Source organism: Talpa europaea (genome assembly GCF_964194135.1).
Source record: "Talpa europaea genome assembly, chromosome: 8".
Lineage (NCBI taxonomy): Eukaryota > Metazoa > Chordata > Mammalia > Eulipotyphla > Talpidae > Talpa > Talpa europaea.
Window position 1 is genome coordinate 50,537,660 of NC_140075.1, and position 22,572 is coordinate 50,560,231.

The following is a 22,572-nucleotide window of genomic DNA, read 5'->3' on the forward strand; positions in this document are numbered from 1 at the left end:
CTGCCACGTTAGTGCGGCCTCATTGGCTCCCCAGTTTGCCACGCCCACTGGGACGGCGGAAGGTGGTGCCTCCTCAAAGAGCACGGAGATTGGGTTCCCGAGGAGACTACAAGCCCCAGCATGCACCGCGGCTGGGCCGGGCTCCACTTTCCTTGTTTCCGAGTGGAAGTCTGGCGGGTCTTGGTAGGTAGGTACTTAGTTAGAAACTCCCTCGATAAGGGCAAAGGACATTTGTCGTCGTCTGTATTGGGCTAGTCAAGCATTAGTCGCTACCAGATTGGGTTTAAGTGTGGCAGCTTACAAAAACTCAGGGTATTCATAGTTACCCTTATACAGCTTTTTTATGAGTCTTGTAAAACTTGCTTCAAAAACTTTTTTCTTTTTAAAAAAGATTTATTTATTTATGCATGCAGGAACTGCGGTGTAGGCCAGAGGTGTGGGGGATGAGAGGATTCACCAGAGACAGAGTGGGGAGCAAAACAGGCAGATCTACTGAAATACACTGAGGGGAGCAGCAGATGAGACAGGAGAGGTCTGCCGGGCCTTGTGGGTTATCTCCCTGGCCAACCAGGGATCGAACCCGCGCTGCAAAGGCTGCAGACAGCTTCACAGCGCTGCTCTCAACGCGCTGCACCACCGGGGAGGCCCAGTCCCTGTCATTTTATTACCCAGTTTTCACTCCTTTGTATGAACTTACAGTATGAGTCAATGTATATTGTATCCTCTGATTCTTAACATACTTTATTACCTACTTCCCCAAGTAACTACAGTGTGTGTGTGTGTGTGTGTGTGTGTGTGTGTGTGTGTCTCCAAGGGACTGTATTGCACTCATTTTGTATACAGCTCCCCCAACCCCACTGTGGGGCTCAATGCTCCATGAATATTGGTTGTGTATCTTCACATTAGCACTGAGGTGGGAAATACAAGCAAATGACTGAGACTGAGTATCCCTTTCTTAGAAACCCTCAGAAATGTGGAGTCAGTCATCTGATATCCCCAAGTGTTATTTCAGATCTTCACGCCACACTTGGTGGTATTCCAGTCTACAATATATATTTCAATAGCGGGAGTCTTACACACCCAGAAAAATAAAAGTTACACACTCACATCTCTTTTCTAGAACTTGGATCTATGCTGTTATTAAATGTTCTAGAGAGAACTGATTTTCAAAGATTGATGTTATAAAAATTCCTGGTCTGCACAGCAAGATTCTAAGTAGGCATGTTACTGTTTGCATGAACTCTGCACTCTGGTCTCTATATGAGATGCTGACCTGAGTGTGAGCTTATGCATAGCCACTGGCATCAACTTACACTGAGGTCACTGAGGCAGGCTGAAGAGCTTCCACAGACAATTCTCTTATTAATACAAATCATATTTACTATTTGTAATCCTCACACCTTGGTCCAGACCACCTCAGTCAGGTAAAACTGTCACACTAACAAAGATCATCTTCTAAACAACCCTGCCCACAACTGCCTCCCTTTTTTTTTTGTTTGTTTTTGTGGGTTTTGTTTTGTGTTTTTTTTTTTTTTTGGTCAACGCTTTTTCCACTCTCTGGTCTCATCTTGCTATCCAGTGAGAGAAAAATGTGTGCCGACCTCCACGAGTGAGTGCTAAAAATGGCATGAAAGTAGCCTTTCCCCTACCTATCCACTATTGAGAGAAAAAAATAAGCTTGATGGATAAAATGTTCTGAATGTGAGATTTTCCTCATGATGATCTTAAATGTGTTTTCTGCTTCTTTTGTGAAAAAACAAATCATTAAGTAATGCAAGTCCTCCGATAATGTCTTTTTGCTCATATTATTGTTATAACATTCATGAGAAAAAGTGAATTCCCAGCCAATGTCAGTGTGGTTTGCGCATTCTTGTCATGTCGCTCTGAATTTTCTCTGAAACTCAAATTTCTTCTTACACCCCAAAGATGTGCAGGTTAGATTCACGGGTGGGTCCCCACTGTCCCAGTCCGAGTGAGTGTGAATGAATGTGCCCTGTGATGGAAGGGCACCCTGTCCAGGGTCAGTTCCCACCTTGTACCTGCCAGAGTGGGCTCCAGACACCCACCACCTTGAACAGGAATATGTAGGTTGGGAAATTAGTGAATGAACAAGTACAAATGATTGTTTAATACTGGAAGTGATTTGGGCCTTTATTTAGAAGTTTGGTGATGTTTTTGTGACCACAAATAATGCTGTGCAAACTTAACTCATTTCACCGTTTAGCCTACTGGTAAAATTGGTTGTTACTTTGCTTCAATTTCAATTTCTGAGACCCTGCTGACAACATTGAGGACTATGTAGTTCAGTAGTAACAGAAAAATCTAAAACATCCAATGATACCCAGATTGGTAGTTCTTTTGTGGCCATATACTATGGTTTTACATTGCACACCCTGTTATAGCATCAGTCTGTACAGGTATTGACTAGTACAGAAGTATAGTGCTACTATTCCAAAGCTGCTCCATAAAGCAGATGCTGTCTTCCTAATGTTTTACCACCTAACTAATACGTAAATGATGAATGTCCAAATTCTGACAGGAACAATTATTTTAAAGTGACCCATAGGAGACAGCAATGTTCAACTCAAAGGACTAAGTCAGAATGCTAAAGGATCAGGTGTTATTTTCATTCACTGGAGCCTTAAATTAAGTTAGTCCTAGTTGGGCCTCCCCGGTGGTGCAGCGGTTGAGCGCTGGGTTGCGAAGCTGCCCACGGCCTCTGCGGCGCCAGTTCCATCCCCGGCTTATCCCCGGCTACGGCCACCGGAAGAGGGTCCCACATGGCGCGCAGACCTCTCCTGCCGCCCGCTGCTCCCCTCAGCAGTGTACTTCGGTCCTTCTGCCTGCTCTGCTCCCCGCTCTGGCTCTGGTGAATTCTCTCACCCTCCCGCGCTTCTGACTGTACCCAGTGCATGTATAAACAAAATAAATAAATAAATAAATAAAACATGCCTCTATTAAAAAAAAAAAAGTTAGTCCTAGTTGAATTTTTAACCACAAATGAGCCAGGGGAGAGTAAAACTAGACCAACCAACCAACGAAGCAGCATTAGCCAACAAAGGTAAGACATTTTATTTTACATACAAAAGGGGTGCAAACTGAATCCTTTCCTCCCCCAAATTGGGGAAGAATTATACTTAAAGATCACATTTGTGTTTTCCATGGTGCCCTAGGAAATGGGCTACTCTGAGATAACATATCAAGACCCATTTTCCATTTTCTCCAAAGAAGGCTACTTCCTCTGCAGAGGAGTTTTTCCTAACGGTGTACAATCTCTCCTGAAGGAACCATTTCAAATACACTTGAAATTGACATTCATGTTAAAAAATACTACAAGTTTCATTTTCACAGCTGAGCTTTTCCACCAGTGCCAGGGTTTATGAAACATTACACATCTAAAACAAAGGGCGAAAAAAATGCATTTAACAATAATCGGACACATCCACACATCAATTAAAATTGATTTCCACAGCTGATTTATACATCATCTAGTTTCCAAAAATTGCAATCAACATCCCAGCATCTTTTTAAAGGTACAATGGAAAAGATTAAAGAAACAGACAAAATAATAATATAATAAATTAGAGCACTGTAATATTTCCAATGGGAATTCATACGTCAACATTATTTTCCATTGGGGGAGGTTTATAATATTTTTGGTTTCATCTCTTTTCTGTTTACTCTTCTGCTTGATAATGGGGCTCATACCCAAAGCCAACTTGCTCTGACACTAATTTGAGAAGCTTGCTTGTTACTAGAATATTCAGGAACACATGGTCCCAGCAGCCTGGGCTGAGTCTTTATGGGAGTGAAATGCGCACAGATGAGTACACAAACACACACAGGCATCCTAATACCACCACACACACCCATCTGTACATGTATTTTTCCCCCTAAAGAAATGGCTCATCTTTCCTGAGACATTCCTAACACATTGATAAGCTCCTTAAAAAATATTTCCATGCAAGGGCTGGCCTGGGATTTGGTCTGAGCTCATGAAGAGGAACACTGAAAATGTCTCACCTGCTCTGAAAAAGAGGGTTGGGGGGAACGGGCAGTCAGGACAGCTGTCCTCTGTGTCACTGGGATGGCTGCACTACACCGCCGTTGATTACCACGAATAACCCTCTACTCTTGAGACTTTGAAAGTGGAAATGGCACCAGAAAGATGATTGTGAGGAGTAAAGTAAAAAAGGGAAAATAACAAAAAAATTCTGTCCACAGAATTGAGGTTTCTTTGTAACACCAAGTTTGATAATCAAACTAGAAATAAATCGAGCACATCTTCACTTTTTCCTTTGTAAGCTGACACACAAATACTGGAGTGGATTTCCTGGTTGCTTTTTAGGTAATATGTCTACTACTGTCTATATTCATGGCAATCTACTTACTATTCTGAATACAATGGAGAAACCTATTCTTTTGCTTTCAGTCACCTGTAAAGCAGTTAGGAAAAGACTTCCAAGATCCCTTATTTATGGCTAAAACACTGCTTATAACTGCAAACCCTCAGGAGGGCCATGCTTTCTGCCTTTTTTTTTTTTTTTTAATTCAGAAGCAAAATCATCCCCTCCCCAAATGCAAGAAAAACAAAACCATATCCCATTTTGATTCCCACCAACCCATCACAGGAAAGACTGAGGGACTGCCATCAACCTCTAGATGGGACTTTCCTGGAGTCCTAGAGTTAACAAAATCAAGAACCTCCGAGAAAGGAACCTGTGTTCACATAGCCAGTTTGGGTGGGGAGTCTAGCCCTGGCTCCCGAAGGGTTTTTGGAATTCATCTGCACAGCTCGTGGCAATGGTGGGGATGGTGGCCCCAGCCTGGCCAAGGCAATGCTGGCTGCATGGTGCTACAAGCTTCTGATCTGAAAAACTCTAGCCCTATCATGGCTCTGACGCTGGAAAGGACACTGTCAGGGCAACTTCTTAGGAATGGGAAACTGGTTTAAATAATATGAAAATGGAAGAGCTGACTAGGAAACAGGAGGCCTGAGGGCGTGGGAGAGAACGTCAGAAGATCAAGTTCCTTTGAAGAGATGCTTTCTGGACTGCCATGGAAGTACTGATTTTTGAAAAATACGGGTCATGCTTGCTCACTGGGAGGGGAAATAGGTTATATCTTTTGCATATAAAAAAGTTAAGGCTATGATCTTTAGTAACCACTGATAGAACATACCATCACTGAGTATTTCTGACACTAAAAGTGGTTACTAACTCTGAGAATCAACACTGAATATGCACTACCAGTGTATGTTTCCACTGAACTGTTGCAACTTATGGACAAGACACTTCCTTTGGCTGACTTGCCTCACCTCCCTAGACCTTGTTTACTCCCAGATAGATCCAAAATGGCAGGAGAATGTTAATTCAGGTAGCCATGAAAGCACACTGGCTGCTGGTGTGCTCTGCCCACCCTTGCAGAACCGTTTGGAGTGAAGTCACTGGGAAAGTGTGTGTAGAGCAGGCCATCAAGCTGTGTATAGCAGGCCATCAACCTTAGGTGCTTAGGCTACAGCCGCAAGTCATGTTTTGGTGACAAGGAAAAGGACCCTTTAGTGGATTCCTGTACTGCTTGTCTCAATCTGCTCAGGATGTAATGCCTGAGGGATTACAGGGCTTGGAAGAAGTCTTTTTAATGGTATGAACATGAAGGGCTTTTTTCAACGAACAAATGCTGAGCTAGTGCTTAATGCTAACTCAGAAAGAATTGCTTCAAACAGCTCCCTCCATCTCCTCCGGAAAAAGATCCCTAGGAATCATAGCTCTGAAATGGAGAAAGCTCAAAACTATAGAGCTAGTGGATTTGGGTGGGTGGGTGAAGTGCCCAACCCCAAAAATCTGGCTGAGGCTTATAGTTAAGCAACTATAGCCATAGGGCTAATGACCTGATGGGGATGGAACTGATGGCCACATTGCTTCTTAGGTGTGTGTTTATGTATTATTAATTTCAAGGAAAGTCAACATAATTTCTCAGGCACCTGGGACCATTCTGTAGTTACAAAGGTCCTGGGAGGATCACACTACCCTCCATGCCAGAAGGTCCTGGGGCTCTTCACCTTTGTTATAAAAATCAAATATTTAGTAAAAAGATTTGAGGGGGACAGAATGTGAGAACAGTGCATTAGGAAGAACCTCCTCAAATGCTCAGGTTCAATCCCTCAAGAGCTAGCCTTTAAGAATATTTAAGACCAAAAAACGTCACAAGCCTAGTTGCAAGGGGGGTTTGCCCTGCAGCCAAGCTGGCCACTGCCTTTGCTTTTTGTGGAAGCACGAGGAGGAGGGTGGGGAGGCACTTAGTGGCATATGGAGTTTCAGGATGCTCCAGACTTTGCCACCATTTCCCCTTGCCCTCCCTTGAGAGGCAAGGCTTTTGCTATACAGGGATGAGGAAATTAAGATTTCTATATGGGAAGTTAGAGTTGTCCAAATGCCAAGTGAGAAACTGTGAAAGTTTTGGTGATGGTGCCTTCATTACTAGGTAATGTCAAGGAAGCAAACCCCAATATTCAAAACCTGTATGGATAACGGGTATGACACTGAGTCTCCCAGCCACACTGATTTGTATGTAGAAAATTTCTTTTTAAAGAAATGAAAAACTACTATCTTTCCATAAGCTAAGCAGGTTTGAAGCCAGTAAGATGACATTTCCTAGCCAAAGCCTAATGGAACAGGTGAAGTGCAATAACTCATTCATGCTAATGCTATTTCTGTTCCATCTAAGGTACATCAGGGACTTGTCAGGAAACACAACAGAAAGAACCCCTACATCCTCTAGTCTAAGTGACAGCCCTACACTCAAGCCAGAGGCAGTGCTTTCTGTGCTCTAAAACTCACCAGACTAAGTCGCTGGCCATTATCTTCCTTGGGTAGTTAGCTCTTTCTACTCCAAGAAACAAGAGCTTGTTCCCTGATGCAAATAATCCTCTTTCCTCTCTGATACCTGGAATGAAAGGTCACTGTTTAGACAAGCCACGGAACTCAAATGAAAACTGAGCATGAGAAGATTGGCTCTCTCTGTTTTTGAGTTTTCAGGCAGTGAGGAAGAACCAAGACCCTCTGTGCTAGTATGTTAGGCGAGCATACCATGGAAGGAGGTGGACACTACAGTGGGGAGAACATGCTCTAGATACATGGCCACCTTCCAGGAAGAAAACTGAAGACCTTTCATTTCAGTTTCCTTTTCCCTACAATTTCCCAGCACCAACAGACCTTACACTCTTGTTCACTGCAGTCCCATGTATTGAGTCCTAAGTCTACTGCTATTGACCTACTGGGAGAGCATTTGCAGGGGCCCAGTTTGTGATAAGGCAGACCAGCCCAAATGCTGTAACTCAGCTATTGGGGCAGACAGTACACACCAATTTTCTTTTCCTGGCCCTAGGCTGCCAAATCCGAGGTTCCTCTGGCAATTGGAAGGCAGGTTCATTTTCCTCCTTTCTCTGTCCACTAGTGGTCATATGGTGGGGCTATTTCATCCTAATTTGGTTCCCCAAGTCACTAAGGAAGTCAGATGGCTATCTAGTTGGAAATCCCTGGCAGTGGAGGAAACAGGTCAGATATTCTGTTAAGCATCTCCTTCTCTGGGATAAACTATCTCCTGATCACAGTCTGGCGTGGCGGGCTCATCCTGTGTGCCAGAGAGCTAAGCTGTCCAAACAGCAGGCGGATGAGGTCAAGAGGCTCCAATAGGGACATTCTTCAGCAGCTGAGAAGATGAATGAAAATTCAAGTATGTTTCCTTGCCAACCTGAGTGTTCCACTCAGAATGACAGAGAGTTTGGCTTCTTCTCTTCTGGGTGCTGCAGACCCAACTCTTTCCATTGAGAATGTCCTCTGGACCCATGTTCTCTGTGAATGGCTTGGCTGGCCCCATCCCACTCAAAACAGAAAAAAAAACGTGAAACTCCCAATATAACCAGACACAATATGCATCTGCCATGTTTTTGTTAAAAAAAAAAAAAAAAAAAACTAAAAGTGCAATAAAGTCAGTTTTTTTTTTCCTTTGCTCAGAACAATTTGCATTGTCCTACTACCATCTGGAGAACAGAGTTCATTTGTCAAGAAAGCTAAGAATGCCAACACATAGGGACAGTAGACTGCAGATTTCTCACAGCTTGTGTCCTACAGTGTAACTTCACAGGATAAGGGGAGAGGAAGGGTAACCTGCACCCCTCGGCCAGCTGGGGATGGAGGCTGCACAGGCACAGAGGAAGAGGGAGCCATACTGTCAGAAACAACTGGTAGGTAGAGAAGGCTCTTCTCCAGTCCCCTTCTGCCATCTTCCTCCTACCTTCTTGGCCACACTCCCAGCCTCTAGAGCTCCTTCAGCAGACAAAGACTTGAACTCACAAGCTTTAACGCTGGAGGGGACTGAGGGCAAGAACTAGGAGTAAACTGAGGGGAGGGAAGAGAAGAGTAGTCTCCTTGAGTTTTTGTGAATGACACCTTCACTGTAAACAATAGGAAGGAGAGTCAACCAGGCAGCCCCACGGGCAAGCTAGGAGCAGCAGCTCTGGGACCTGCTCAGAGCGTCAGGCAGGTGGGGACAGCCACTGACCCACTGGGCCTAGGTTGCCCGCACTGGCTCCTTCTGGGGGCATCTGTTTTCTTCTTTTTGGTTTGGATCTCCACCCTCCCCCACAGAGGAGTCCCTTCCAATGACAAATGGCAGGAGCTGCGGGTGCAATTGAGTCAGAGTCCCCAGGTCCTGAGGACTCCTGGGAGGCACTGGTCACTTGTGACGCTGAACAGTCTTCTTCCTTTTCCTCTTGAAGAAACAGCAGCACCTGGAGCACAAGAAACATTGCAAGTCAGTGCAGGAGGTTGGCAGCTTCCGAAAGATTTCTGCCTGCTTCTGCTTATGGCAGGGGATGGAATTCTCCCCCAGCGGCACCCACCCACAGGGTTGCTGGCCATTAACAAATGCACATTTTGGAAGCAGTGGGCAATTCTCTACCAGGAAAGCCAAAGGAAATAGCTGCTTCATTTCACTCTGCAGCCACCAAACCTATCAAATGTAGTAGGCTCATAAGGGTCAAAACAGGCTTTTGAGAAGGACAAAAAGGGCTTATTACTTCCTAGTCTAATACCTTACCCAGATGCTTCATCTCTATCTAATACCTAGCCTGGAGGTACTCTGGGCTACATAAGAATAGCCTGCTCCTTGATACAGAGGAAAAAATTACTTAGGTTCACTGGCAAGTTCTACAGCCAGTGGGGATGGAGTTTACTAAAGGCACACAAATCCCATGGAAAGTATGACTGAACTCTAGAATTTCATGATGTTATCAATGAAGGATTAAGAACTCTCCAGGTCCCAGCCCCACCCCCACTGAGCTACCATAGACAAAAGCCCTGACTCATGAATAGTGACAACCAAGTCCAAATCTCCTGACTGAAATCAAGCACAGCCCGTTCTTCCTTCAGAGAGAGTCGATGCCACAGCCCAGGAGCTGAGTATCAGTTGCAGGATCCTTCTCAATTTATCTTCCTGAGACTACTGCTGCTGTGCAGGTTAGGTTAAAGGACTGCCTTGCCTTAGGGTGGAGGTTTTGCACCTGCTCTCCTCATCAGTCGTGCAACTGCTAACTCCTGGGCAACAGTCACAGTTCTGGCACATCCCTAAGCCAGAGTGTCCCCTCCTTACTCTTTTTGAACAGGAAGCATCTTTTGCTTAGGCTGCAACTACTCCAGAAGGTGGTGATGAGGGCTATGATATGGCTAGTGCAAAAGATATGTCCTTTTCAGGAAGCTGACATATGAGAAATGAGAATGTGAGGGGTAGAAGGTGGGTGAATCAAAGATGCCAGGAGATGAAAAGGAATAAAGTTGGAAATATAATGCAGAATTGCTGGACCTTTGAACAAAAAAGCTTTTCTGAGAAAACTATCTTTGGGTCTCTTGTCTGATTCTTCTGGGTTTAATGCCAGGAATATTCATATAGGATTCATACGGGAATAAAGAACTGTTGCCTAATTCCTTCACCCCTAAATTCTCCAGTATAACTAAGATTCCCTCCTTTTTTAAGTCAGAACTTTTGGTACTCATACACCCGATGGACGAATTATTAAAATTTCAGAGAAAGTTTCCTAGAATGCAGAAATAGACATCTACACAACAGCAACACAGTGTTCATCTTATCTATAAATTAAGCACTGAAATAAAGGAAATACTAGTGTATTTGGAGACTGAATAAATTCTTTTAAATAAAAATGACCAATGCTTTTGATTGTTTAAAACAGTATTAGTATTAAATGAGACAATTAAATTTCACAGAAGCGCCAGTATTTATTAATAGAGTTCCCTGCTTCCTGTTAAGTATGATCATCTCAGAGGGATCTACTAGCATTTAAGTAAATTTCTCTTTTTATTACTTTTGGAGGAGGTTTTTGTGTTTTTAAGTAAGAGCAGTCATAAAATAATGTGAAATACTTTTTGGCCCATTATAAATTATACAATTTTTTATCAACTCCAGATAAGAATCAGTATCTGCTTACATGCATATCATAACCTCATGTGCAATGCTTAATTCATCTAACTGAAGGAGTCTGCTAAGGTTTATAGACCCAGATTAATTTTTGCTAATAACTATAGCTAAAGCTTCAAACAATAGCAGAAGCTTTTAATAATTCTACCCAATCTGCTCTTCAACCCTTGGGTTTCCTTGGTGACTAAAGCAACAGGAAATGTTAATTTGGATTAGAATCTGGACCAAGTCCACTGACAGACTATATAATAGTTATTTTCCTCTCAGAAGAGAATGAAGGAAAGTGATGAACCCTCTTCATGTCTTAGGTTTCCTTTTAGTTGATGCTTTGACTGGATGATCATAAATTTGTGATGTGTAAGAATTAGAATTGATGTAGTTCTCCTCTTTACAAGTCAGCAAGTGCTCTTCCCCCAGGCCTCTGAGCCATTACCTTTGTCATACCGTTCTCTCACTATGTCCTGGGTTGTCCCCTTTTGCTATTCCTTTGCTATTCTGCTCTTCTTTGCTGTATTTGTATTCTCCCCTGTTGTAATACTTGGTTCAGGTTCCACGGTATTCATGAAGACCTCCCTGACCATCCCTGTTCACAGTGACCTCAAGGGACAATAATGTAAATGTCTTGGAGAACTACATGTTTTTTCAAATACATGTATCTTATCTTTCCAGCCAGCTCATACCTAAACTCTCTGGGCCAGGCTTTGGGACCCATAGAGTTCCAAGCACAGAGTTGGATGAGCACACAGTAGGCCTGGTATTTGCAGTAAGGATCATGTGAACTGACATCTCACAAGAAAAGACAGACCATAGTAATGTCAGATTATGCAGACACATATTTGCTAAATAAATGGGCCAAATGTGCTTTGAAATCAGAGACTACAAACTATCTCCATACAACCTAGTTGTTAATTTCAATATAGCCCTATTCCAGAGAAATCCCACAAGCAACTAGGCCTAGACAGTTGGGGTTCAGAAACTGGTGGCCAACCCAGTCACCAATGACAAGCAGAAACAAGATAGTTACAGAGTCCAGAAGGCTGTCATCAGTACAGAGAATATGACCTTATGCATTCAGACAAAGAAGGAGAGTTAACAGTTTCAGATTGGAACAGACCGACTAGCTCAGGAGCACCTGGAAGGTCACAGACAGTGTCCAGGAAGAGAGCTGGGGAAGGGGCACTGTCCTGCAGCAAGAATGTGACTCACCAAACATTAATTTTTCAGGGCATCTCCTCCCATACACCCCATAGAGTTTCTAAGAAGGCTTTCAAGAAGTCTTTCCCAGGAGTGGGAAGGACAGGCTCCATATCTCATAGACAAATTAGCCTTTGACCCACTATATTCTCTTATAGGAAAGAAAAAGAAAGAAAAAAAAGACAGACAAAAAACCCAAACAACAACAAAATGTCCATCTCTCCCCCCAAAAGGAGCTCTCTTTCTTCAAGAGATTCCTGTTTTATAGATGGAAGAACCAGGTGAATCAAGACAAGATTTTTCCAAAGCAGCCAATTTCCAGGTCAGAGACCAAGCTGCAGAATATGAGATGTTCTGGCAACACTTATCTTTCAGGTTGAGAAATAACCTAAACAACTGATAGAGTAACCTCATCCTCCTACCTCTGTCCCTTTCTGTCTGATAATAATATCTGGTTGTACTAATTTGGGAGAAAATTCGCTCAGCTAACAATAAATAATTTTGGATACCATGGGACACTGTTTTGACAGAAGGAGGCAGCAATTGGGTAGGTTTAAAAGGAAAGATGGAAAAGATTGATTCCTGGGTATAGGCCTACCCATCCCCACCTTGTAGATTTAGTTCCCCAGTCTGGGTAGTTACGGCACAAGGTGGCATAGGGAAGCCATTCAGTGTTCCTAAGGCATTTTGTTTGGCTTGGCCAATCCCAGCCTAGTCTGGTCCGCTCCCCTAGCATGTGGACTGGAGAGAGGGACTCACCACAGGTTGAGCATTTTCAGGCAGCTACAGAGTGTATAAAGAGAAAAACACAGAAAGGAAGAGAAAGAGAGATATTAGTCCACAGAGGTGAGAGGGAAGCGACTCCCTGTGAGCCATGCAAACATGCAGTATGTGTCTGTGTTTACTTTCTTCCTCTGTCGAGGTAGGGTGAGTAGGCCCAAGCCATTTGATCCCCACACTGAAGTGGAGGGGACAGGAGCCTGATAGAAGTATCAAAGTGGGAACTGGAATTGCCTTCTCAAGGGGTAAGGCAAAACAGAAAAGAGTGGGGAGTTCCAGGGTGGGCTTTCCTGGGCAACTTCCAAGAAGAAGAAAGAACATATGATCCCGCATGTAAGAATTCAATCAAATACCGAGGCCGTGTCATTTTGGTTCCCACAAGAAGTCTTACTGTATGATGTTAATCTCCCAACTATTCTGAGGGAGAGAGAAGGTATCAGACCTTCAGTAAGTCCACAGAAGGGCTTAAATCTCACTCCTGTTAATTGTTAAGGGAAATGAGGTCCACAATTGCTAGGTTATAACTAAAGTCAGAGCTACCACAAAATTCCTGTGTTCTTAACCCTAACAAAAGTCAACCAGAAAGCTGCCTTGGCTCACCACCTTTCCAATCACACTTAAATAAGACTTGAGTTCTATAGCTAGAGAAAAAGAGATGGTTGATGTTCATTTGGTATATAAAGCAAAAACCAACACTCTGTTATTTCAATCTTCCTTCAGACAAAACAAGCTGGATGAGAAACCCCAAAACAGAATCTTACAAGTGAAGGTATCACACAGTCTCCTCAGTACCCAAGAGCTGAATCTTAACATAGGTGACAGCACCCTTTTGTCGCACAAAGAAAGGGCAAAAGGCATCACTGCTGCATTCTATGAGGGTTGGTTGGGGCACTTCGTATTTTCCAGCTGTGACTTCTCCCCCTGAAAATGACCAAGCACCTGGCTACTATCCAGCTCTCTCTTCCCCTCCGTATACACAGAAGACCAAGAAGGAAGAGACGTGGCTATGCCTTAACATCTCCTAACAAGTTGGATTGGTAGCTCAAGAAGTCACTAGGGAAACCAACAGACAAACACTCTGAACTATGAGCTTTTTGGATGACATTCAATCAAACAAAATTGCTCCCCTCTGGTTTCCACACCTTTGCTGCCACCTTTAAGGAGGTAGCAGCAAAGAAACATAGTGGTTCTTTTTGCCAACTCCATAAACTTTTTATATCCTAGGATTTAGATGATAACAGAACAGAAAACACCAGATTGGAATCTCTTTGTGTGAATGGCCCCCATCTTACACACAGGACACAAACACCATACCACATACAAAATTAGTGTACACACTTACCAAATGAAATGAGATGAATGGGTTCCAAAGATAAACCTGTATAGTGCATATTATAAGGCTAAAAGCCTATTCACTCGTGGTATTCAAAGTATGCTATTAATACAGAGCCTTCAAAGCAATAGTCAGAAAGGTGATGTGTGAGTGAAGTGGGGGTGAGGATGGGGATGGCCATCTTTCAAGCCCAGACACTAGATCAGATACACCTAGTGTAGGTATTTGCAACCGGCTATATTTGAATCACCTGAGCTTTTACAGTTCTTCAGGGCACATTCCAGACAAATTAAATGAAACACTCTAGGACCTGGGTTCAGGTATTTGTATTTTCTAACATGCCCAGGTGACTCCAAAGTGCAGCCAAGGTTGAGAACCCAGAGGTAGCTTATTTGGAAGAATGAAGTTTTGTTATGGAAACTGAAAAACTATGAGTATCATTAAAATTTCCAAAGTTCCTGCAAATGAAGAGCATGTTTGTCTACTAAAAACGGTTTCCTCCTGGCATTAAAAACTCCCCCTGTCCTCCTTATGGGAAAAGAACATTTGAAGCTTCCTATAGGCAAGAGGGACTCAACAGGAGAGAGTCTTTGGACATCCTCAGTTTTTCTACTGGGTAGAATCCTCAAGTCCTGGTTTTCCAAGGAAAAGGACCTCTTGCAAGCAAAGCGAGCTCATCATAAGGATGGGCAAGAAAGCAGAGGAATGGGGGTAGCATGGACGACCATGCAAAGTATATATCTCTGGAAGGAAGAAGAATGCAGGTCGGGTTCACTGGCCTCTCACTGCCTTATGCCTATACGTCTAAGAATGTTATGTCTTTTAGTTAGGCTATTTGGGGACCCAAGAGACAACCTGGGCACAATGTCTCTATCAATATGTTGTGTGCTTCAGAGAATAAGATACTTGCATAGCCTGAATGTTCTCAGAGGGTTATACAAGAGGTGGTCCACATCAGGCGTGGCAGCACCTGCTGATTCGTCAAGAGCCCCTTTCTCTCACTACCTCATGTCTTCTTGGGGTTAAATCTGGATCTAAATTTGGAATGGGACAAAAAAGAGAAAGAAGTGATAGGAACTGCTGACTTTGTAGCAGAATGGGCAGTTATTTCACCTTCCACCCAGATTCTAAGAGTTTAAACACAGACCATGCAGAGAGCAGCAAGAGACAGGCAAGGCAAGACATACACATGCAAGAGAAGCAGAAAAGGGAGTGGGGCAACCTCCTTACCCTCTGGTTAGTGATTTCCTTTCCTTTCCAAGACTCTCACTCACAGGTGCAGGAGTATTTTTCTTTCTTGACTTTTGTGAGTCTTTCTGAACTCAAAATCGTTTAAGGGAGAACAGAACAGTTCTGAAACCCTTGCTCCAGGACTATACCACACCGAGTTGTTAGCTAAGAGCCAGAAATTGAATGCTGCTCAGCATGGTCCAGAAGCAGACTTTTCTCTGTCTTCCATATGGAACAAGAAGTTCCAGGGCCCCAAGAGGCCCATGGTTACTATCTATTGTAGTTCTCAGGTCATGAGTCTTTTGATTCACTATGTCCTTTGCCCCATGTGGACTGCAAAAATGTGATTGTCTTCCCAGAAATCACAGCTAAAGAAGGGCAGCAGCAGCCTTAAGGTACCATGCAAAAACAAAATGGTCCAAAGAAGAAAGCTGTGGATACAAGCATGAGGAGACCAGTCTGAAATGAGCAGCACACAGAGAAGAGGAGACAGAGAAAAGATTTCAACCTATGACTCAAGAGCCCCCTTGAGAAAGGAACGTACTTAGCTTCCTCCACTACCTCCACCTCGGCGTGAGCTGTGATTGGAGCATTGGAGTGGGCTCCTGTGGGGTCATCAACGTTCAGCTCTCCGTTGGTAGAGCTAACCACCTGAAAAAGAAAGACAGAGTGTGACACATACCATGGCAATAAGGAGTCTCCTGCCAGTGCAAGAAAGGGTCACTAAGGGAGATCTAGTCTCTAGCTTAGGCACTAGTCAGGCAGTCTCTAGAGTGTTTTCCTGGGTTGAGGGACCAACTGTCCTAATTTAGAGAAGGCTCCCAAACCTTTATCATGCGAGAACACAAAAGTCAATAATGTAATGATTTAATGGTAATTGGCTCCCATACTGAATGCCTACTGTGTTTCGCACTCTGCTACATTGTGTGTGTGTGTGAGAGTGTGGAATCTGTAAATTCAATCCTCACAAAAATTCTATGAAATAGGTCATGTAACTCTCTTTAATTCTACTTGTCTCAGTGTATTATGCTATAAGTATATATATATATATATATATATATATATATATATAGATGTAGTGATGATGTTAAAAAATTCTAAAAAGGAAACCAATAGTGGGCACAAGAAACTACAAGCAATCACACTTTCCTTCAGAAATTTCTTCATGGCTTTGATCACTGGTTTGAAGTAACTCAAGTAACAAAACTGCCACATGTGCTCTGGGTGAGAGGGCAGACGGTAAGGAAACGCTCTCCCTTGGAAGGCCAGTCTTATTTCAACAACCTTTATTTCAGGTTCAGTGTCATCCCACTTCTCACTGATGGTCCCCGAATTGTAACTGAAGGCTCTCACTCCTGTCATCTGGGTATTGTGGAACCGAGCAGGCTTCTCTTGCTTGTGCAGCTGCTTCTGCCACCTGGTTTCATTTCCAGCACATGATTCCTGCTTATGTGGGTGCTGGGGAGTGGGAAAAGGGACCCCGCTGGACAAATCACTCTGCTGTTAAAGACCTTGGCTGAAACATGGAAGAGAACCACAAAATAGGATAAATGGTTCAGATATCATATGCCCTTGGATAAGTAACTTCATCTATTTGAGACTGTTTCTTACTAGCTGAGGTGAGCATCACACTAGAAAATGAACGAGACAGTGTCTGCTACAATGTGTACAACAATGGAGGCAGCAGAGCACAGTAAGTAAGCAAGGGGCTCTCCTTAGTCCTGGATTTGAACCCACTTACTTGCTGTGGGTCCTTGGGCATGATCCTCAATCTTTCTTTGCCTGAGCTTCCTAATCTGTAAAATGGGGAAATAATGCTGCTTACCTAATTGGGTTACTGTGCAGACAATCCACAAAAAGTGATTAGCCCAGAGTCACAGTACACGGTAATGGCTCAATAAATGTTCATATTACTGTTATTCCCCCTCCACTAATGTTATTCTTCTCTCCCTCTACATCTCGGGTCCTCACCAGCAATTAAGCAGCAATTAATGTGTAAAAGCTTCCTATATAGTCATAAAGAGGAAGGTAGGAAATGTTTAGTATAAGCAGCTTTTGGGGTAAAGAGAAAAAGTGAATACTACTTACTAGCAGTCTCAATGCATGTTAAAAAAAAATTAAAACAATACTATATGGTTGGTCAAAGAAGCCTACATTTGAACTTAACCAAGGGAGACCCAAATTTCTTCTAGTGATCAAATTTAGCATCTCTGATTAGTGGAACTACTTAACCTTATTTATCTCCTGACATGACATAATGTTAGTATAAATACTGTATAGTCAAAGGTTTTACCTCATAATGACAAGCATGAAAGTAATGTAAGTATTACAAAAAAAAAAAAAAAGACATATCAAAAATGTGGGATATTCTCTAGGACAAGTCTGGATGCTTCAAAAACAAAACAAAACAAACTTATATCTTAAAAATCTTTTTTTTTCCTTTTAAGAGAGGAGTGACTTACAGACTGAAAGAGACTGAAGAGGCATAACAATCAAATGCAATGCATGAAACTTGATTAGCTTCTGAATACTAAAAATGTGGGGGACAACTCAGGGAAATGTGATATGGACTGTACGTCAAATATTATGGAATTTTTATTACTATTCTTAGATATGACAATTGTTATTGTCTTTGTTCTTAGGAGATTCAGGCTGAGTATTTTGAAATGAAATGTAAGGATGCTTACTATTCACTTCGAATAGTTTAGCAACAATACCCTTCTCCACAGAATTAAAGCAAATAAGACAAATATCTTAATATTATTTGTTAATTTAGGTTGAGAATTTATATAACTTTAATGCATCCCACGCATCCCTCCCCACCTTTCCTGTACACCTTTTCTGTAGACTTGAGAATTGCAAAATAAAAAATTGACAAAAGCTCAGTGAAAACAAGAAGTTGAAGAGAGAGGGTTTACAAATAGGAAGACCACAGATCCTGCACTAAAAAATGCTATCCTAGTCATTTCTCCATCCTCCATTTGCTTCTTGTGAGCACATCCTGTTACCCACTAGTGATAATACCTCTAAGTTTACTCTGAGCACAATGGTTAAAGGAGAAATCACTGTTAAGTTTGTTAATGAATAATTCAGGTACTAGACAAGATATAAAATACAAAGTCTTGGATTCTACAACACGAACAAAGCAGAAGCAAGCATCACCACTGTGAGTTACCTGGCGACTCTAGGTCATGGTGTCTGCTTACCAAATTTCACATGTCTGATACGCTTTAATTCCTCCTTGCTATGAATTGCCACTTGGCCTACAGGAAATGGCACTGGGTAATCTAAAGAAGAGCAGGTTATTCCAATTTTAGAGATTTGACATCTTGTCTATATCAATGACCATCTGATCCTGAATGACTCAGGCACAAATGGGAATCTTACTGCCAGTTGTATAACCTTAAATTTAATAGCACCTAAATTACGCTTGAGAATTAATGCACTAATTTGAGCTTTTAGATCACTCACTTAACTATTTCAGGTTGCAGGTACAATTTCTCAAACCACTGGCTGGGCTCAAACTCAGGCCATAGCAGTGATAGCACTGAGACTTAACCCCTAGGCCAACAGAAAGGCCCACCATTTCTGAGGGATATTTATCTGACACTAGATTCACTCTATCAGAAAGTACAAAGGTTTAAGATTTTGATAGTGACAAATTACCCTCCATAAGAATTGTAATTGATATTACATTTATTGAAATCAGTATTACCATTGTTGAAATCAATGGTAGATCAGGGGCCTCCCTGGTGGCGCAAGGGATTAAGTCTTAGCACTCTGAAACAATCTGCAGCTACTACAGCATGAGTAGTAGCTCTTGGCCAGGGAGCTGACCCAAATGGCTTGGCAGGCCTTTCCTGTCTTGCCCACTTCTCTCTTCAGCATTGTATTTCAGTCAATCCACGTGTTCTGCTCCCCACTTTGTCTCTGGTGAATCCTCTCACCTCTCCCAGCAGCTCTGGCCTACACCCCAGCTCTTGTATACATAAATTTAAAAAACAACAAAACAAAACAATGGTAGATAAATGTTATTTTTATACTTAAAAATTTTTACAAATGGGTGGGGACACTAAGTGTGGATCTCACTGCAGAAGGATCTGCTGGGTCACTTCATCAGGGAAACCCTGTTATCAGTATGTTCAATGTTTTCATATGGGCTGGTCAGATTCCCTAAGACTGATGTAATCGCCTGCCTGAATATCATCATTCTGAAACTAAATGGGGGAAGAAGGCAGTCCAGTATGAATACTTTTTTTCTTTTCATTTTTTTGCACACAATTCTTATTTGTGTTTATATACCACTCAGTAGCCTATACTACTGTCCTTCTTTTCTGAACACAACACAGCCCTTTAATGTCAGATGAACTCACCTTTCCTTAGCACACATTCATTTAATCTCCTGTTTTCAATATAATACTTTCCTCTAATTGCCTTGTACCCCCAAACCTAGAGCCCCTTTATTTTGCCTTCTCCAGAGAAGAAATCTTTGGTTTTTGCTGAGGGAGGAGGAATACATCTAGAAGTCTATAGCTTCAAAAACAAAACAAAAACAAAACTTTCAACCAATCTTTATTTTAACGCGTGCCCTTCCACACCTCCCTCTCCCTATATTAGGCTAATTCCTGAACCTTTGGGAGTTTTCCAAGGAAAATAGAGTCCTTAGGCTTTTCCGTTATTGGTTCATGATTCCATTGTTTTGAGATGCTCAGAAATCCATTTTCTTGGGCCTGCCCAGCTGCTTTCTGGCTTCTAACATTTGTCACTGTTTCTGTGTCTTCTGTTTTCTCTCTCCATATATGGATTTATGCCTTAAAACTCCCTTTACCATTTTTCGAGTGTTGGATTAGGAGAGGGTCAGAGTAGATCTGTTATTTTTTACCTATATGCTCCTGTGAGGTTTTTATAGATGAAAGTTTTGTACTAACTTCCTACAGAAAAACCATCTTCAGTGAATCACTGCCTGTAAAGGCATATCTTGGACAACCAGGCCTGCTAAAAGTGCATTTCTATATGCAACAGGTTTATCTTCCCCTTTGTAAGAATTTATATTGGTAGCTCTGGGATTACTTGTGGTGGGTTCACTTGAGGTGGTGTCACTTACCAGTATGAAAGCAATACTTAGGTTAAGATGATCAGATAGTGATATATAAGGAAAACTAAAAGACACAAGATATTCTTAGGACTAGAGTGAACAGAGATTCGAAATAATCCAAATGAAATCAGAAACAATTCTCCAAAACCACACTTATACCACAGAGAAAAATGCAACAGCCAGATTTCTAACATTCTCACCTTATCATGCACTAAGGCACAGATCATCATGGAAGGAGCCACATATGCAGTCCTCTGTTCTCTAGTCCTTTAAATACTAGTCCAAAAAATACTAACTATATGTTTCAGATCTTTAGAACTCACAGATTTGGCACTAACACAATACTACTTTTTTATTTTTATGGTTTATCCCTAGTGGTTCAAGGTTGTAGGATTAGTTTAACCAAAAATCAACATCAGAGATAATATAGATGTTTCTTAGTCAATGAGAACAAGCAACAATCATTAACAAGTGACTCTTACAAATCATCTAGGCAGAAAATCAGTATACAAATATTTCAGTTAACTACAGAAGAGGCTCAACCTCACTGTAAGTTTCCATTCCAAAGGAACCCAGGTTTCAGAAGCAAGCCAACATTCTACCAATAAAGCTGGGATGGCCAAGAAAATGCAGTAAAGGCAGTAAGTACCTGCACTGATCCCCCATGGCGGTCTGCAGCCAAGTGAGACGTCAGGTATGAGGTATTGGTCTGCCGGCTGGGCTGGATTTCCCACTCTCCTCGACGCTCTGATGATGCAGTCTGCTCAGGCATGAGGCAGCATGAGAGCAAGATTATGGAAGGAAAGATGAAGCAACAGCAAGCAATAACAAAATCAAGTACATTGGTGTCCCTGAGGGTTTGTTTTTTATTTCAAGTTGACTGCTGCAAAGCACCACGTTAGCCTGCCCACATTCATTTCAGCCAACACATGACTATCTATAGCACATCATCTTCACCCAGACAAAGATGAACAATAATTAACAGAAAATGGGGGAAAAAACAGAAGTTTGAATCATTTTTTTAAGGATTGCATAATGGTAAAAATTCAATAGCCACTAAGCAGATCAAATTCAGAATAAGAAGATTGTTGGACAGTCATACCTAAAATCACTTCACTGATTAAAGATCTATCTACATGGACAGTTCTCAAAGCAGAAAATATTAGGTATTAGGATCAAAATAATATGACTTTTCCTTAAGTAGCGAATCTTCTATTCTCGAAATAAACCTTCACAAGACTTTCTACTAACATAAAATGACAGTGGCAGTGGTTGAAATACATTTTCTTATCTAAAAGAATGAATAAAGCCTAATTTTAAAAGCAAATTCATATGTCAAGAGAATGAAAAGATGGTGGAACAAATAAACAAAACACATTACAACATTTTCTGATTCCTAAAGTGAACAGTTCTAGTCTGGAATTAGAAAAAGTTTCTAGTTATGACTACTGTGATTTTCCTTCTTCTAGAAAACAAAGGCAGATTTTTTTCCCAGGAGAAGTAGGGCTTTCGTATTCACAGCAACATGGATGGAACTAAAAGGAATTATGCTCAGTGAAATAACCCAGAAGGAAAAAGAAAAATATCGGATGGTTTCACTTATAGCAGGAATATAAGGGAACTAAATAAGACATCAGTGTAAAAAAATAACAGTACAAAACACAACAAAGCAAAAACAGACAATTATAAATCAGAGACATCCTGCAGGGGAGGAGGAGGGAGAGGGAAGAGGGAGGGAGGGAGGAGCACAGGGGACTGAGGTGATGGTGCATGGGTGCATTGGGGAAGGAAACTCTATGGGGATTACACCTGAGGGGTGGGGGTGGGAAAATATTGTTTAAAAATTAACAATGATGTAAAAAATAAAAACAAACAAAAAAAAAACAAAAAAAAAAAGAAGAAAAGCAGGACTTTCAATTCAAACCCTCTTTTGGGTTCTGCTTTCTCCTTTGTTGTCATTCAGGCTCTCTTCATTCCTTTACTTGTTTTAGCTCTCACTATTCTGATCTTGCTTATATGTGATTTTTGTTTTGAAAGAATCTGTTTAGATGTCTCTTTCCCTGTGCCAGATGGTTGAGGAGGTGTTAAAATCATGATGCTCGGCTGTAACAATTCTAAGGCTCTCCAAAAATGGAAAATGAGGAGTTCAAGAGGCAGCAAAGGAGGATTAGTAAATCAAATTTTAATTGCTGCTGATATAAACAGCAGCAGGGGTTGTGATGTGATATTGCTGCTCTACATGAAAACAAGTCAGGACGCTATAAATCTTAGAAATGTTCAGAGCTATAAATGTTGTGCTCTATAAAAAAGAAAAGTGAAGCAGTGGTTTGAGGTTTATATTCACTCTCCCTCTCCCATATGTCACTGACAATTGTTTAAGCTCATCTGTAAGTCACCAAAATGTCTCATATACCAGCTATAACTTACTTATGTTCTCTATTAATGGAAT

General features: G+C 41.8%; 1 protein-coding gene across 4 annotated transcripts in view; it reads right to left on the minus strand.

Moving 5' to 3' along the window:
- Positions 1 to 3,292: 3,292 nt before the first annotated feature.
- CSNK1G1 (casein kinase 1 gamma 1) overlaps positions 3,293 to 22,572 on the minus strand; it is a gene marked incomplete at both ends in the record, with an annotated part of 105,266 nt that continues 85,986 nt past the window's right edge. Inside the window, 3 exons of one of the 4 annotated variants that reach the window (XM_084241415.1) lie at positions 3,293 to 3,395; positions 15,573 to 15,679; positions 20,773 to 20,883. In XM_084241415.1, coding sequence (XP_084097541.1) covers positions 3,293 to 3,395; positions 15,573 to 15,679; positions 20,773 to 20,883 — 321 coding nt within the window. Of the gene's footprint in view, positions 3,396 to 8,736; positions 8,792 to 15,572; positions 15,680 to 20,772; positions 20,884 to 22,572 lie in introns of those variants that run through there. The other 3 variants (XM_084241416.1, XM_084241417.1, XM_084241418.1) reach the window with 3 other exon arrangements.